General features: G+C 41.9%; 1 protein-coding gene across 2 annotated transcripts in view; it reads left to right on the plus strand.

Moving 5' to 3' along the window:
* LOC133664324 (RNA-binding motif, single-stranded-interacting protein 1-like) overlaps positions 1 to 11,979 on the plus strand; it is a 51,806-nt gene extending 39,827 nt beyond the window's left edge. The window contains exons 6-12 of one of the 2 annotated variants that reach the window (XM_062068838.1): positions 4,111 to 4,226; positions 5,613 to 5,662; positions 11,044 to 11,131; positions 11,234 to 11,284; positions 11,356 to 11,466; positions 11,582 to 11,662; positions 11,723 to 11,979. In XM_062068838.1, coding sequence (XP_061924822.1) covers positions 4,111 to 4,226; positions 5,613 to 5,662; positions 11,044 to 11,131; positions 11,234 to 11,284; positions 11,356 to 11,466; positions 11,582 to 11,662; positions 11,723 to 11,779 — 554 coding nt within the window. In that variant the 3' untranslated portion in view covers positions 11,780 to 11,979. Of the gene's footprint in view, positions 1 to 4,110; positions 4,227 to 5,612; positions 5,663 to 11,043; positions 11,285 to 11,355; positions 11,467 to 11,581; positions 11,663 to 11,722 lie in introns of both variants that reach the window. The other variant, XM_062068837.1, reaches the window with a different exon arrangement.
* Positions 11,980 to 14,434: the final 2,455 nt, after the last annotated feature.

Below are 14,434 nucleotides of genomic sequence, written 5' to 3' on the forward strand. Positions count from 1 at the left end.
ATGCTTAAATGTGCTGTTATAGCTCTGCTGTTGTGTAGCTGCTAGCTCCTCGTAGCCTACAGCCGGGGTGTCCAAAGTGCAGCCCATAGCTATGTGTTTAATGGACAATTAAAACAATTGAAAATGTGGTATTTGTGTGTCGGTTCAATCAGCGGCAGCTACGCCGTGTTTTATCATTGGACCTAAGTCTTTGGTTTCGTAGGCGGGACAGAGAGCAAGGGAACAATGTGGGACAGCATTTGTGTCCATCTTATACCATGCTAGTTGTTGCAAAGATAGGTCAACATGAGCAGCCACACCTTGAGTTCCAACATATATATAAAGGAGTCAAAGGCCTCCTGGCATGAGTGTCTAACTGGTGATCATAACATGTGGCGGGTCGGGTGACGGTACACACGGAAACAGCTCAGTCAGCCAGGGTTTTCACTGATAGAGCAGTCCTTGTCTTTCACTCGTTCTTAGAAGGAGGCATGTCCAGTAGATGTCAGCATTTGTGGTACCTCAGGCTGTGGTATGAGCTCATGCTCATGGAGGAGCCTTCGTAGTGCTGTCGCAGCTTGGTAGTTGTGCCGTCAGGTAACACCAGGAAGGTTCCTTCTGTGCGATATTGAATGTCAGGGTACAGTTTGTGAAGTAGGTCACTACCAAGCAGGCAAGGTGTGTGCAGGTCGACCACGAAGGGGTGCTTCAGTGTGTGTCCAGCAATCTCTACCGGAAGTGGTTTGGTGACAGGTAACATCCTTGTGACCTAAGCGAAGCCTTCGACCTTCAAAAAGGAATCACACAGTTTCTTTGGTACCTCCGCATTCAGAAATGAGTGGGTGGCACCAGTGTCAATCACGAACTGATAACATTGTCTGTTGACACTTATGTCCAGCAGGGGGCCTGTCTGTATTTCCTGCTGGGGCTTCTGCCTTGGGCGTCCTTTGCCACGCCTGTATGATGTTTTGGCTGCAAATGGGAGCCTGTCTCGTTCAGAGGAGTTAGGACATTCACGTTGCCAGTGACCCGGCTGGTCACAGATGAAACAGTTTCCACCCCGGACTGACCTTGAAGTACTGCGTCGTCCACCACCCGAGTCCAACCGTCGGGTCTCATGTCTGTTGAGGATTCTTTCCTCCATCTGCTGGAGCTCAAAAGCAAGGTCACCCATTGCCGAATATACTTTAGCTAATTTTTGACCTTTTATCTTCAGCGATCTGTAAATTAAGTAGTCGTTTCCTTGCTACTCTACCACCAGCCTTGTTGTCATCATCCTGCTCTGTCTAATTCTGCATATGATGAATAAGATGTCCCTCCCATGTGCTGCTTTCGGCACCGTGTATATCAGGGTTAGCTTTGTCTAAAGTGTTTAGCCAAAGGCTCCCTCCTACAGGTACAGGTGGGAGTTTGTCAACAATGGCTTGCATGTCTGCAACGGCAAAAGGCTTATATTGAAATCTGCCCTCATTATCAGGAAAAAGTGGATATGCGTGTCCTTCTAGCTGTTTTGAGAGTGTGTTGTATGTAAAAAATGTCTGATGTGCACGTGGGAGGTTGCCATCTGCCGGAGGAAAATGGTCAGACGTGTAAAGGGAGGGGTCAAGAATTTGGGCCGAAGGAGACATTTTAAGTTTCGGAGGTAGGATCAATCTTAGAGGGGGCATGGGAGTACCTCCCTCGCTTGTCACTGGAGTAGGGGGCGGGCCAGAGAGCTTCCTCTCTGATTCGACCACGAGTGCTCCTCCTGTGACTGTCAAAAGGGGGTATAAAGACGATTACGGTTTCACGTCATAGGGCGGTGGCTTAGTCAAAGTCTGGGCGGGTCGTTTGAATAATTTGGCGCCTGCGTGACAGGCGAAAGACCAGTCAGTCCATTTTTTCATATTCGTCTCAATTCTTATCAGTTCTTTCGCTGCATTTCGTTTTTCCATGTAACCCCCGCTTACTTTTATTCCCTCTAACTTTCTTTTCTCATCCGTCAAACTCTTAAATTCTCGAGCACATAAGTTCTGCAAGCCCTCTTTTAGCCCATTAGGCACCTCACCCTGTGCCCGAGTCATTTCCTCAACAACTTTACTTCTCTCCCTTTCCTCTCTCACCGCGGACCCCACCGCCACCAGCAGCACACACACAAGCACGCGTAACCAGCAGCACACACACACACACACACAAGCAAGTGCACACACACACAAGCACGCGTAACCAGTAGCACACACACACACACACACACACAAGCAAGCTCATACACACACACAAGCATGCGTAACCAGCAGCACACACACACAAAAGAAAAAGCTGTACGAAAGCTCTTTCTCTGCGTTTCACTTAACCATAAAACTTCCAGTTACTTTTCTTAATTTACCAAACGTTTGAGTTCACGACTTTACGAGTGTTGTAAACTCCCTCTTAACCCTTTCAAGAAACGTTCTCTTTTTTCTTTTTAAACTCTACCTGTTAATTTCATTGTCGCCAACAGTACATTTAATTGATCATTAAACGGTAACCATTCATCACATTTTCCCCACCCGCATCACCTTTTTTATTTTATTATATTTTTTAAATTTTTTAATGTATTTTTTCTTTTTTCAAACTCCGTGGTCATTGTGTCTATTTTTTCTTAATTTTAGCGCACACTTCAGTGTCACCTGGAACTCGCAACCAGGGAATCTTTATTGTACTTTCTACAAATGGCCTCCAGCCGTTTCCTTACATGTTAGTGCCCAATGTCACCGGGAACACGCAACCCGACTCTTTAAGGGCAGACCAATCACCCAGGGTAAGCTACACCCAACTATTAGTTCACTCGTCAATGAAACTGCCCGTCACGGTAGTCCAGACACAATGACGTGAGTTGACCACTATTTACAACTATTATGTAATGGTAGGCAAGGCAAAAATGCAATCAATATTACAATATTACCATTCTGTGTCTGGGGTCCAAAACAGTGTTTGACTTACAGACTTCAGGACAGACTCCTAATGCAGATTTTACAAAAAGGCTCTGCTTACCTTGATTTATGTGTTGGCCATGTGAGTCTGTCCAGAAGGTTGCAAGAGGTGTCCAATTCTCAGCGTGTCATTCCCGGACGATAGCCTCCAAATGTTTGCGTTTTGGACCAAATGTTCCTCCAAGGGAATTTAAGTTACTGGTCAATCCCAAGTTCTTTGTAATGACATATATGCTGAGTATAAGTGAAGACCCCAACAGAATTGGTATTTTGCAATTTATTTCCAAAGTTTTGGAGAGACCAACCTCGCCAAGTTGATCTAACACAATTACGGAAGCGCTCTCTTCTTCAATATGCCAATAGCCCCCACCCTTCAGAAGGAATACACAAGTCCATTGTTCTACTCAGAATGAGACAGGATGAGATAAAAAAGGAGTACTTCTACTCCCCACATTTCCAAGCTCAAGGTAACTCACAGTGTACCATCGGACATGAGATGGAGAAAAAATAGAAAGAGTACAAATGGAAAATACTAGTTATTTCAAATATGACTATAGAAAGAAATAACTCATAAATATGTGTATATATATACATGTGTGTATGTATATATATATATATATATATATATATATATATATATATATATATATATATATATATATATATATATATATATATATATATATATATATATTTATATATATATATATATATATACACATATATATATATATAAATATATATATATATATATATATATATATATATATATATATATATATATATATATATATATATATATATATATATATATATATATACATACATATATATACATACATACATATATATACACACATATACATACATATATATACATACATATACATACATACATACATACACATGTGTGTATGTACCTGTATGTATATGCATATGTGTGTGTATTTATATATGTATGTATATGTGTGTATATATATGTATGTATGTATATGATTGTATGTAATTATTCAGCCATGAGAGGTTGTGCTCACTTTTGTCTCCACTCCCAGTCTAATATGTCTAATTGGATTATGGTACAGAATGAGTCTGTTGCCCGCGTGCCTCTTGAGCAAAGGTGTTGTCCATCCTGTCTGATACAACCTGCTTGTTCTCCTGTCTGTGTTCTTCCTCCTAATAGCACCTTCTCAACCTTTGCTCTGCAAGTTTGCTGACGGTGGGCAGAAGAAGAGACAAAGCCAGAACAAATTTCTCTCCAGCGGTCGAGGCTGGCTCAGAGAGGGAAGTGCCAGACTGGTAAGATGAGCACACCTTGTTAGACAGTGTGAAGGAAGGTGCACACCTTGTTGGACAGAGTGAAGGAAGGTGCACACCTTGTTAGACAGAGTGAAGGAAGGTGCACACCTTGTTAGACAGAGTGAAGGAAGGTGCACACCTTGTTAGACAGTGTGAAGGAAGGTGCACACCTTGTTAGACAGAGTGAAGGAAGGTGCATACCTTGTTAGACAGAGTGAAGGAAGGTGCACACCTTGTTAGACAGTGTGAAGGAAGGTGCACACCTTGTTAGACAGAGTGAAGGAAGGTGCACACCTTGTTAGACAGAGTGAAGGAAGGTGCATACCTTGTTAGACAGAGTGAAGGAAGGTGCACACCTTGTTAGACAGAGTGAAGGAAGGTGCACACCTTGTTAGACAGAGTGAAGGAAGGTGCACACCTTGTTAGACAGAGTGAAGGAAGGTGCACACCTTGTTAGACAGAGTGAAGGAAGGTGCACACCTTGTTAGAGTTTATGAAGGAAGGTGCACACCTTGTTAGACAGAGTGAAGGAAGGTGCACACCTTGTTAGACAGAGTGAAGGAAGGTGCACACCTTGTTAGAGTTTGTGAAGGAAGGTGCACACCTTGTTAGACAGAGTGAAGGAAGGTGCACACCTTGTTAGACAGAGTGAAGGAAGGTGCACACCTTGTTAGAGTTTGTGAAGGAAGGTGCACACCTTGTTAGACAGAGTGAAGGAAGGTGCACACCTTGTTAGACAGAGTGAAGGAAGGTGCACACCTTGTTAGACAGAGTGAAGGAAGGTGCACACCTTGTTAGACAGAGTGAAGGAAGGTGCATACCTTGTTAGACAGAGTGAAGGAAGGTGCACACTTTGTTAGACAGAGTGAAGGAAGGTGCATACCTTGTTAGACAGAGTGAAGGAAGGTGTAGGAAGTAAACCACACCTACAAACTTAAGTCCCCTTTTATTGTCATAGATGTTTCTGTATTTGTATAATTAAAGTGTCAGTGACTGACACAAGATGGTGTGTACAAATAACATTCAGCCTGCTCTCAGGTCACATGTTAGTACATCCATGTGACAGTCAGGTCACATGTTAGTACATCCACGTGACAGTCGGGTCACATGTTAGTACATCCATGTGACAGTCAGGTCACATGTTAGTACATCCATGTGACAGTCAGGTCACATGTTAGTACATCCATGTGACAGTCAGGTCACATGTTAGTACATCCATGTGACAGTCAGGTCACATGTTAGTACATCCATGTGACAGTCAGGTCACATGTTAGTACATCCATGTGACAGTCAGGTCACATGTTAGTACATCCATGTGACAGTCAGTCCATGTTGCATTCTCCAGTGTTGTTGCCAAGCTCCACTTGTGTTCTTGTTTTCCACCAGGCTGGTATGGCACTCACATACGACCCCAGTGCAGCTGCCATGCACAACGGGTAAGTGGCTGCTTCCTCACCCCATGTGCACACCTGGGGCCTGATCTACCAACATCCAAACACCACGCAGTAAACAGCGTGTACAATCTATAAAATAGTGTGTACTATTAGTGTGTACAATCTATAAAATAGCGTGTATTATTAGTGTGTACAATCTCATAAAATAGCGTGTACTATTACTGTGTACAATCTCATAAAATAGCGTGTACTATTAGTGTGTAAAATGTCATAAAATAGAGTGTACTATTACTGTGTACAATCTCATAAAATAAAGTGTACTATTAGTGTGTACAATCTATAAAATAGCGTGTACTATTAGTGTGTACAATCTCATAAAATAGCGTGTACTATTACTGTGTACAATCTATAAAATAGCGTGTACTATTAGTGTGTACAATCTCATAAAATAGCGTGTACTATTACTGTGTACAATCTATAAAATAGCGTGTACTATTAGTGTGTACAATCTCATAAAATAGTGTGTACTATTACTGTGTACAATCTCATAAAGTAGCGTGTACTATTACTGTGTAAAATCTCATAAAATACAGTGTACTATTACTGTGTACAATCTCATAAAATAGAGTGTACTATTAGTGTGTACAATCTATAAAATAGCGTGTACTATTAGTGTGTACAATCTATAAAATAGCATGTACTACTCGTGTGTACAATCTATAAAATAGAGTTTACTACTCGTGTGTACAATCTATAAAATAGAGTTTACTATTAGTGTGTACAATCTCATAAAATAGCGTGTACTATTAGTTTGTAAAATCTCATAAAGTAGTGTACTATTACTGTGTACAATCTCATAAAAACGAATGTACTATTACTGTGTACAATCTCATAAAATAGCGTGTACTATTAGTGTGTACAATCTATAAAAAAGCGTGTACTATTAGCGTGTACAATCTATAAAATAGTGTGTACTATTAGTGTGTACAATCTATAAAATAGCGTGTACTATTAGTGTGTACAATCTCTAAAATAGCATGTACTATTAGTGTGTACAATCTCTAAAATAGCGTGTACTATTAGTGTGTACAATCTATAAATTAGCGTGTACTATTAGTGTGTAAAATCTATAAAATAGCGTGTACTAATAGTGTGTACAATCTATAAAAAAAATGTGTACTATTAGTATGACAATCTATAAAATAGCGTGTACTACTAGTGTGTACAATCTATAAAATAGCGTGTACTATTAGTGTTTACAATCTCTAAAATAGCGTGTAATATTAGTGTGTACAATCTATAAAATAGTGTGTACTATTAGTGTGTAAAATCTATAAAAAGCGTGTACTATTAGTGTGTACAATCTATAAAAAAACGTGTACTATTAGTGTGTACAATCTCTAAAATAGCGTGTACTATTAGTGTGTATAATCTATAAAATAGTGTGTACTATTAGTGTGTACAATCTATAAAATAGCATGTACTATTAGTGTGTACAATTTGTAAAGTAGCGTGTACTATTAGTGTGTACAATCTATAAAATAGCGTGTACTATTAGCGTGTACAATCTATAAAAGAGCGTGTACTATTAGCGTGTACAATCTATAAAAAAGTGTGTACTATTCGTGTGTACAATCTCTAAAATAGCGTGTACTATTATTGTGTATAATCTATAAAATAGTGTGTACTATTAGTGTGTACAATCTATAAAATAGCGTGTACTATTAGTGTGTACAATTTGTAAAGTAGCGTGTACTATTAGTGTGTACAATCTATAAAATAGCATGTACTATTAGCGTGTACAATCTATAAAAGAGCGTGTACTATTAGCGTGTACAATCTATTAAATAGCGTGTACTATTAGTGTGTACAATCTCTAAAATAGCGTGTAGTATTAGTGTGTACAATCTCTAAAATAGCGTGTACTATTAGTGTGTACAATCTATAAATTAGCGTGTACTTTTAGTGTGTAAAGTCTATAAAATAGCGTGTACTATTAGTGTGTACAATCTATAAAAAACGTGTACTATTAGTATGACAATCTATAAAATAGCGTGTACTACTAGTGTGTACAATCTATTAAATAGCGTGTACTATTAGTGTGTACAATCTATAAAATAGCGTGTTCTATTAGTGTGTAAAATATATAAAATGGCGTGTACTATTAGTGTGTACAATCTATAAAATAGCGTGTACTATTTGCGTGTACAATCTATAAAATAGTGTGTACTATTAGTGTGTACAATCTATAAAATAGCGTGTACTATTCGTGTGTACAATCTATAAAATAGTGTGTACTAATAGTGTGTACAATCTATAAAATAGCGTGTACTATTAGTGTGTACAATCTATAAAAAAGTGTGTACTATTCGTGTGTACAATCTATAAAATAGCGTGCACTATTAGTGTGTACAATCTATAAAATAGCGTGTACTACTAGTGTGTACAATCTATAAAATAGCGTGCACTATTAGTGTGTACATCTATAAAATAGCGTGTACTATTCGTGTGTACAATCTATAAAATAGCGTGTACTATTAGTGTGTACAATCTATACAATAGCGTGTACTATTAGTGTGTACAATCTATAAAATAGTGTGTACTATTCGTGTGTACAATCTCATAAAATAGAGTTTACTATTAGTGTGTACAATCTATAAAATAGCGTGTACTACTAGTGTGTACAATCTATAAAATAGCGTGTACTATTAGTGTGTACAATCTATAAAATAGCGTGTACTATTCGTGTGTACAATCCATAAAATAGCGTGTACTACTAGTGTGTACAATCTGTAAATTAGCGTGTACTATTAGTGTGTACAATCTCTAAAATAGCGTGTACTATTAGTGTGTACAATCTGTAAAATAGCGTCTACTATTAGTGTGTACAATCTATAAAATAGCATGTACTATTAGTGTGTACAATCTATAAAATAGCGTCTACTATTAGTGTGTACAATCTATAAAATAGCGTGTACTATTAGTGTGTACAATCTCTAAAATAGCGTCTACTATTAGTGTGTACAATCTATAAAATAGCGTGTACTATTAGTGTGTACAATCTCTAAAATAGCGTGTACTATTAGTGTGTACAATCTATAAAATAGCGTGTACTATTAGTGTGTACAATATATAAAATAGTGTGTACTATTCGTGTGTACAATCTATAAAATAGCGTGTACTAATAGTGTGTACAATCTATAAAATAGCGTGTACTACTAGTGTTTACAATCTATAAAATAGCGTGTACTACTAGTGTGTACAATCTATAAAATAGCGTGTACTATTATTGTGTACAATCTATAAAATAGCGTGTACTATTAGTGTGTACAATCTATAAAATAGCATGTACTATTAGTGTGTACAATCTATAAAATAGCGTGTACTATTAGTGTGTACAATCTATAAAATAGCGTGTACTATTAGTGTGTACAATCTCTAAAATAGCGTCTACTATTAGTGTGTACAATCTCTAAAATAGCGTGTACTATTAGTGTGTACAATCTCTAAAATAGCGTGTACTATTAGTGTGTACAATCTCTAAAATAGCGTCTACTATTAGTGTGTACAATCTATAAAATAGCGTGTACTATTAGTGTGTACAATCTATAAAATAGTGTGTACTATTCGTGTGTACAATCTATAAAATAGCGTGTACTATTAGTGTGTACAATCTATAAAATAGCGTGTACTATTAGTGTGTAAAATCTATAAAATAGCGTGTACTATTAGTGTGTACAATCTATAAAATAGCGTGTACTGTTAGTGTGTACAATCTATAAAATAGCGTGTACTACTAGTGTGTACAATCTATAAAATAGCATGTACTATTAGTGTTTACATTCTATAAAATAGCGTGTACTATTAGTGTGTACAATCTCATAAAATAGCGTGTACTATTAGTGGGCGTGTTACATGTGATCTACAAAGACTGTGCGTACAGTAGAAAAAGGGCACAGATTGCCTTATTTAAATGAGAATTTTGCAATAATTGATATTGTTTTATTAAGGCCTTAAGTCCTCTGGCGGCATTAACATTATGAAAGGATGTTGCTGAATAGACGAGGTGTGTAATAATCATATGCTGACCATCAACATGATGATCAGCATATATTTTGCATATTAATGAAGACTGAGACACAAAATGGATTGCACGCCTTATTCTGCTCACTAAACCGACGCAGTCCTCTGCTCACAAGTTTAGTGATCAGGCCCAGAGTGTCCACCCCTAATGTGCACGTATTGTGATGGTTGTGATGGTTGTGATGGTTGTGATGGTTGTGATGGTGGTGATGGTGGTGATGGATGTGATGGTTGTGATGGTTGTGATGGTTGTGATGGTGGTGATGGTTGTGATGGTTGTGATGGATGTGATGGTTGTGATGGTGGTGATGGTTGTGATGGTGGTGATGGATGTGATGGTTGTGATGGTGGTGATGGTTGTGATGGTTGTGATGGATGTGATGGTTGTGATGGTTGTGATGATTGTGATGGTTGTGATGGTTGTGATGGTTGTGATGATTGTGATGGTTGTGATGGTTGTGATGGTGGTGATGGTTGTGATGGATGTGATGGTGGTGATGGTTGTGATGGTTGTGATGATTGTGATGGTTGTGATGGTGGTGATGGTTGTGATGGTTGTGATGGTTGTGATGGTTGTGATGGTTGTGATGGTTGCGATGGTTGTGATGGTTGTGATGGTTGTGATGGTGGTGATGGTTGTGATGATTGTGATGGTTGTGATGGTTGTGATGGTTGTGATGGTGGTGATGGTTGTGATGGTGGTGATGGTTGTGATGGTGGTGATGGTTGTGATGGTGGTGATGGTTGTGATGGTTGTGATGATTGTGATGGTTGTGATGGTGGTGATGGTTGTGATGGTTGTGATGATTGTGATGGTTGTGATGATTGTGATGATTGTGATGGTTGTGATGGTTGTGATGGTGGTGATGGTTGTGATGGTGGTGATGGTTGTGATGGTGGTGATGGTTGTGATGGTGGTGATGGTTGTGATGGTGGTGATGGTTGTGATGGTTGTGATGATTGTGATGGTTGTGATGGTGGTGATGGTTGTGATGGTTGTGATGGTGGTGATGGTTGTGATGGTTGTGATGGTGGTGATGGTGGTGATGGTGGTGATGGTTGTGATGGTTGTGATGATTGTGATGGTTGTGATGGTGGTGATGGTTGTGATGGTTGTGATGGTGGTGATGGTTGTGATGGTGGTGATGGTGGTGATGGTTGTGATGGTTGTGATGATTGTGATGGTTGTGATGGTGGTGATGGTTGTGATGGTGGTGATGGTTGTGATGGTGGTGATGGTTGTGATGGTGGTGATGGTTGTGATGGTGGTGATGGTTGTGATGGTGGTGATGGTTGTGATGGTGGTGATGGTTGTGATGGTTGTGATGGTGTGCACGCAGGTTCTTCCCAGCAGCGTACAGCATCTCCAACAGGATCATTGCTCACACCTCCATGTCTCCTTACATGTCTCCACTCTCTGCATACCAGGTTGGACTCCTTCACACTACATCCATCATCAAATGTACATATATACATACATGTATATATATATGTATATATTTATATATATATTGTGTTGATGTGTTACAGGTGCAGAACCCATCATGGATGCCTCATCAACATTACCTTTTGCAGCATCCTGTAAGTAGGAAGTAAGAAGGTGTAAAAAAGTGTGAAGTCATGTTAAGTGTGATCCTCTCTGACTCCACCAGGCTGCAGTCATGTCGCCCCCTATGGACCCTCCCTTGTCACTGCAGCACACCTCCATGATGTCACCGCTCACGCAACACATGAGTCACATGACTTTGGGCACCACTGGAGGGGTGAGTACACCCTGATCTTGTACATGTACTACATGTTATACATATACTACATGTGTTGTACATGTACTACATGTTGTACACATATACTCATGAATAATCTTCTTCACTGGTACAGTTCATGGCGGCCAACACTCCCCTGGCAGGCGCTTACATGCCTGCGTACTCACACGTGCACTCGGCATGCCTACCTGGCCAGGTGAGTCCTCTATGAATGAAAGGTGGAGAGAAAGTGGGGTCACCACATTGTCACTTGCAGGAAAACGGCCTGTCGTCACAGGCGGACACACCTGGCAACCCTTCCCCGTATCCATAGCAACACGGCGTCAACAAGCACCGCAGCGAGGACCCTTCCACGTTTTGACGGCATCCTTTTCTTTTTTGTCAAAACATTTTCAAAGCCTTTCATCGGGTGTTGGAAAAGACTCCGTTTTGAAAAAAAAAGTTTTTATTTTCATACAAGAAATGTTTATTTTTTACCAAAGATTGTTGCCAAATACAAGACAGAAACACGCACTGCGACAAATATCTTTTTTTTTTACAATGTTTTTATGCTTGCTGTGTGGGCGTGGCCATGACAAAGTGTGTGTGTGTGTGTGTGTGTGTTTGTGTGTGAGGCGACTTCCCATGGTGCTTTAGAAGGGCAATGTTGTCTGACTCCACTCTGCCTTAACACTTTCACTCCACTCTGGGCCTGATCTACTAAGAGTTTGCGTGTACTAAAACACACTTGATAGCACACAAAGCTGATCTACTAGACTTCCTTCTCCTCCGCCACTTGGTCCAGCTCCTCCCGGGGGATCCCCAGGCATTCCCAGGCCAGCCGGGAGAGATAGTCTTCCCAACGTGTCCTGGGTCTTCCCCATGGCCTCCTACCGGTCGGACGTGCCCGAAACACCTCCCTAGGGAGGCGTCCGGGTGGCATCCTGACCAGATGTTCGAAGCACCTCATCTGGCTCCTCTCCATGTGGAGGAGCAGCGGCTTTACTTTGAGCTCCTCCCGGATGGCAGAGCTTCTCACCCTATCTCTAAGAGAGAGCCCCCCGCCCGGCGGAGGAAACTCATTTCGGACGCTTGTACCCGTGATCTTGTCCTTTCGGTCATAACCCAAAGCTCATGATCATAGGTGAGGATGGGAACGTAGATTGACCGGTAAATTGAGAGCTTTGCCTTCCGGCTCAGCTCCTTCTTCACCACAACGGATCGATACAGCGTCCGCATTGCTGAAGACGCCGCACCGATCCGCCTGTCGATCTCACCATCCACTCTTCCCTCACTCGTGAACAAGACCCCGAGGTACTTGAACTCCTCCACTTGGGGCAAGATCTCCTCCCCAACCCGGAGATGACACTCCACCCTTTTCCGGGCGAGAACCACGGACTCGTACTTGGAGTTGCTGATTCCCATCCCAGTCGCTTCACGCTCGGCTGTGAACCGATCCAGTGAGAGCTGAAGATCTTGTTTAGATGAAGCCATCAGGACCACATCATCTGCAAAAAGCAGAGACCTAATCCTGCAGCCACCAAACCAGATACCCTCAACGCCCTGAATGCGCAGAGAAATTCTGTCCATAAAAGTTATGAACAGAATCAGTGACAAAAGGCAGCCTTGGCGGAGTCCAACCCTCACTGGAAACGTATCCGACTTACTGCCGGCAATGCGGACCAAGCTCTGACACTGATCATACAGGGAGCGGACCGCCACAATCAGACAGTCCGTTACCCCATACTCTCTGAGCATTCCCCACAGGACTTCCCGGGGTACACGGTCGAATGCCTTCTCCAAGTCCACAAAGCACATGTAGACTGGTTGGGCAAACTCCCATGCACCCTCAAGGGCCCTGTCGAGAGTATACAGCTGGTCCACATTTCCACGACCAGGACGAAAAACACACTGTTCCTCCTGAATCCGAGGTTCGACTATCCGGCGTAGCATCCTCTCCAGTACACCCGAATAGACCTTACCAGGAAGGCTGAGGAGTGTGATCCCACAATAGTTGGAACACACCCTCCGGTTCCCCTTCTTAAAGAGAGGAACCACCACCCCGGTCTGCCAATCCAGAGGTACGTCCCCGATGTCCACGTGATGTTGCAGACTCTTGTCAACCAAAACAGCCCCACAGCATCCACAGCCTTAAGGAACTCCGGGCGGTTCTCATCCACCCCCGGGGCCTTGCCACCGAAGAGCTTTTTAACTACTTCGGCAACCTCAGTCCCAGAAATAGGAGAGCCCACCACAAATTCCCCAGGCACTGCTTCTTCATAGGAAGATGTGTTGGTAGGATTGAGGAGGTCTTCAAAGTATTCCCTCCACCGATCCACAACATCCGCAGTCGAGGTCAGCAGAACACCATCCCCACCATACACGGTGTTGACATTGCACTGCTTCCCCTTCCTGAGGTGGCGGATGGTGGTCCAGAATCGTTTCGAAGCCGTCTGGAAGTCGTTTTCCATGGCTTCCCCGAACTCCTCCCATGTCCGAGTTTTTGCCTCCGCGACCGCTAAAGCCGCACACCGCTTGGCCTGTCGGTACCTGTCTGCTGCCTCCGGAGTCCTATGAGCCAAAACAACCCGATAGGACTGTTTCTTCAGCTTGACGGCATGCCTCACCGCCGGTGTCCACCAGCGGGTTCTAGGATTACCGCCACGACAGGCACCAACCAGCTTGCGGCCACAGCTCCAATTGGCTGCCTCGAAAATAGAGGTACGGAACATCGTCCACTCGGACTCAATGTCCAGCACCACCCTCAAAGTTCTTCCGGAGGTGGGAATTAAAACTCTCTCTGACAGGAGACTCTGCTAGACGTTCCCAGCAGACCCTCACAATGCGTTTGGGCCTGCCTGGTCTGTCCGGCATCCTCCCCCACCATCGCAGCCAACTCACCACCAGGTGGTGATCAGTAGAAAGCTCCGCCCCCGCCCCTCTCTGTCCAAAACATAAAACCGCAAATCCGATGACTCAACTACAAAGT

This window comes from Entelurus aequoreus, linkage group LG14, assembly GCF_033978785.1.
Source record: "Entelurus aequoreus isolate RoL-2023_Sb linkage group LG14, RoL_Eaeq_v1.1, whole genome shotgun sequence".
In the NCBI taxonomy this organism is placed as follows: Eukaryota; Metazoa; Chordata; class Actinopteri; order Syngnathiformes; family Syngnathidae; genus Entelurus; species Entelurus aequoreus.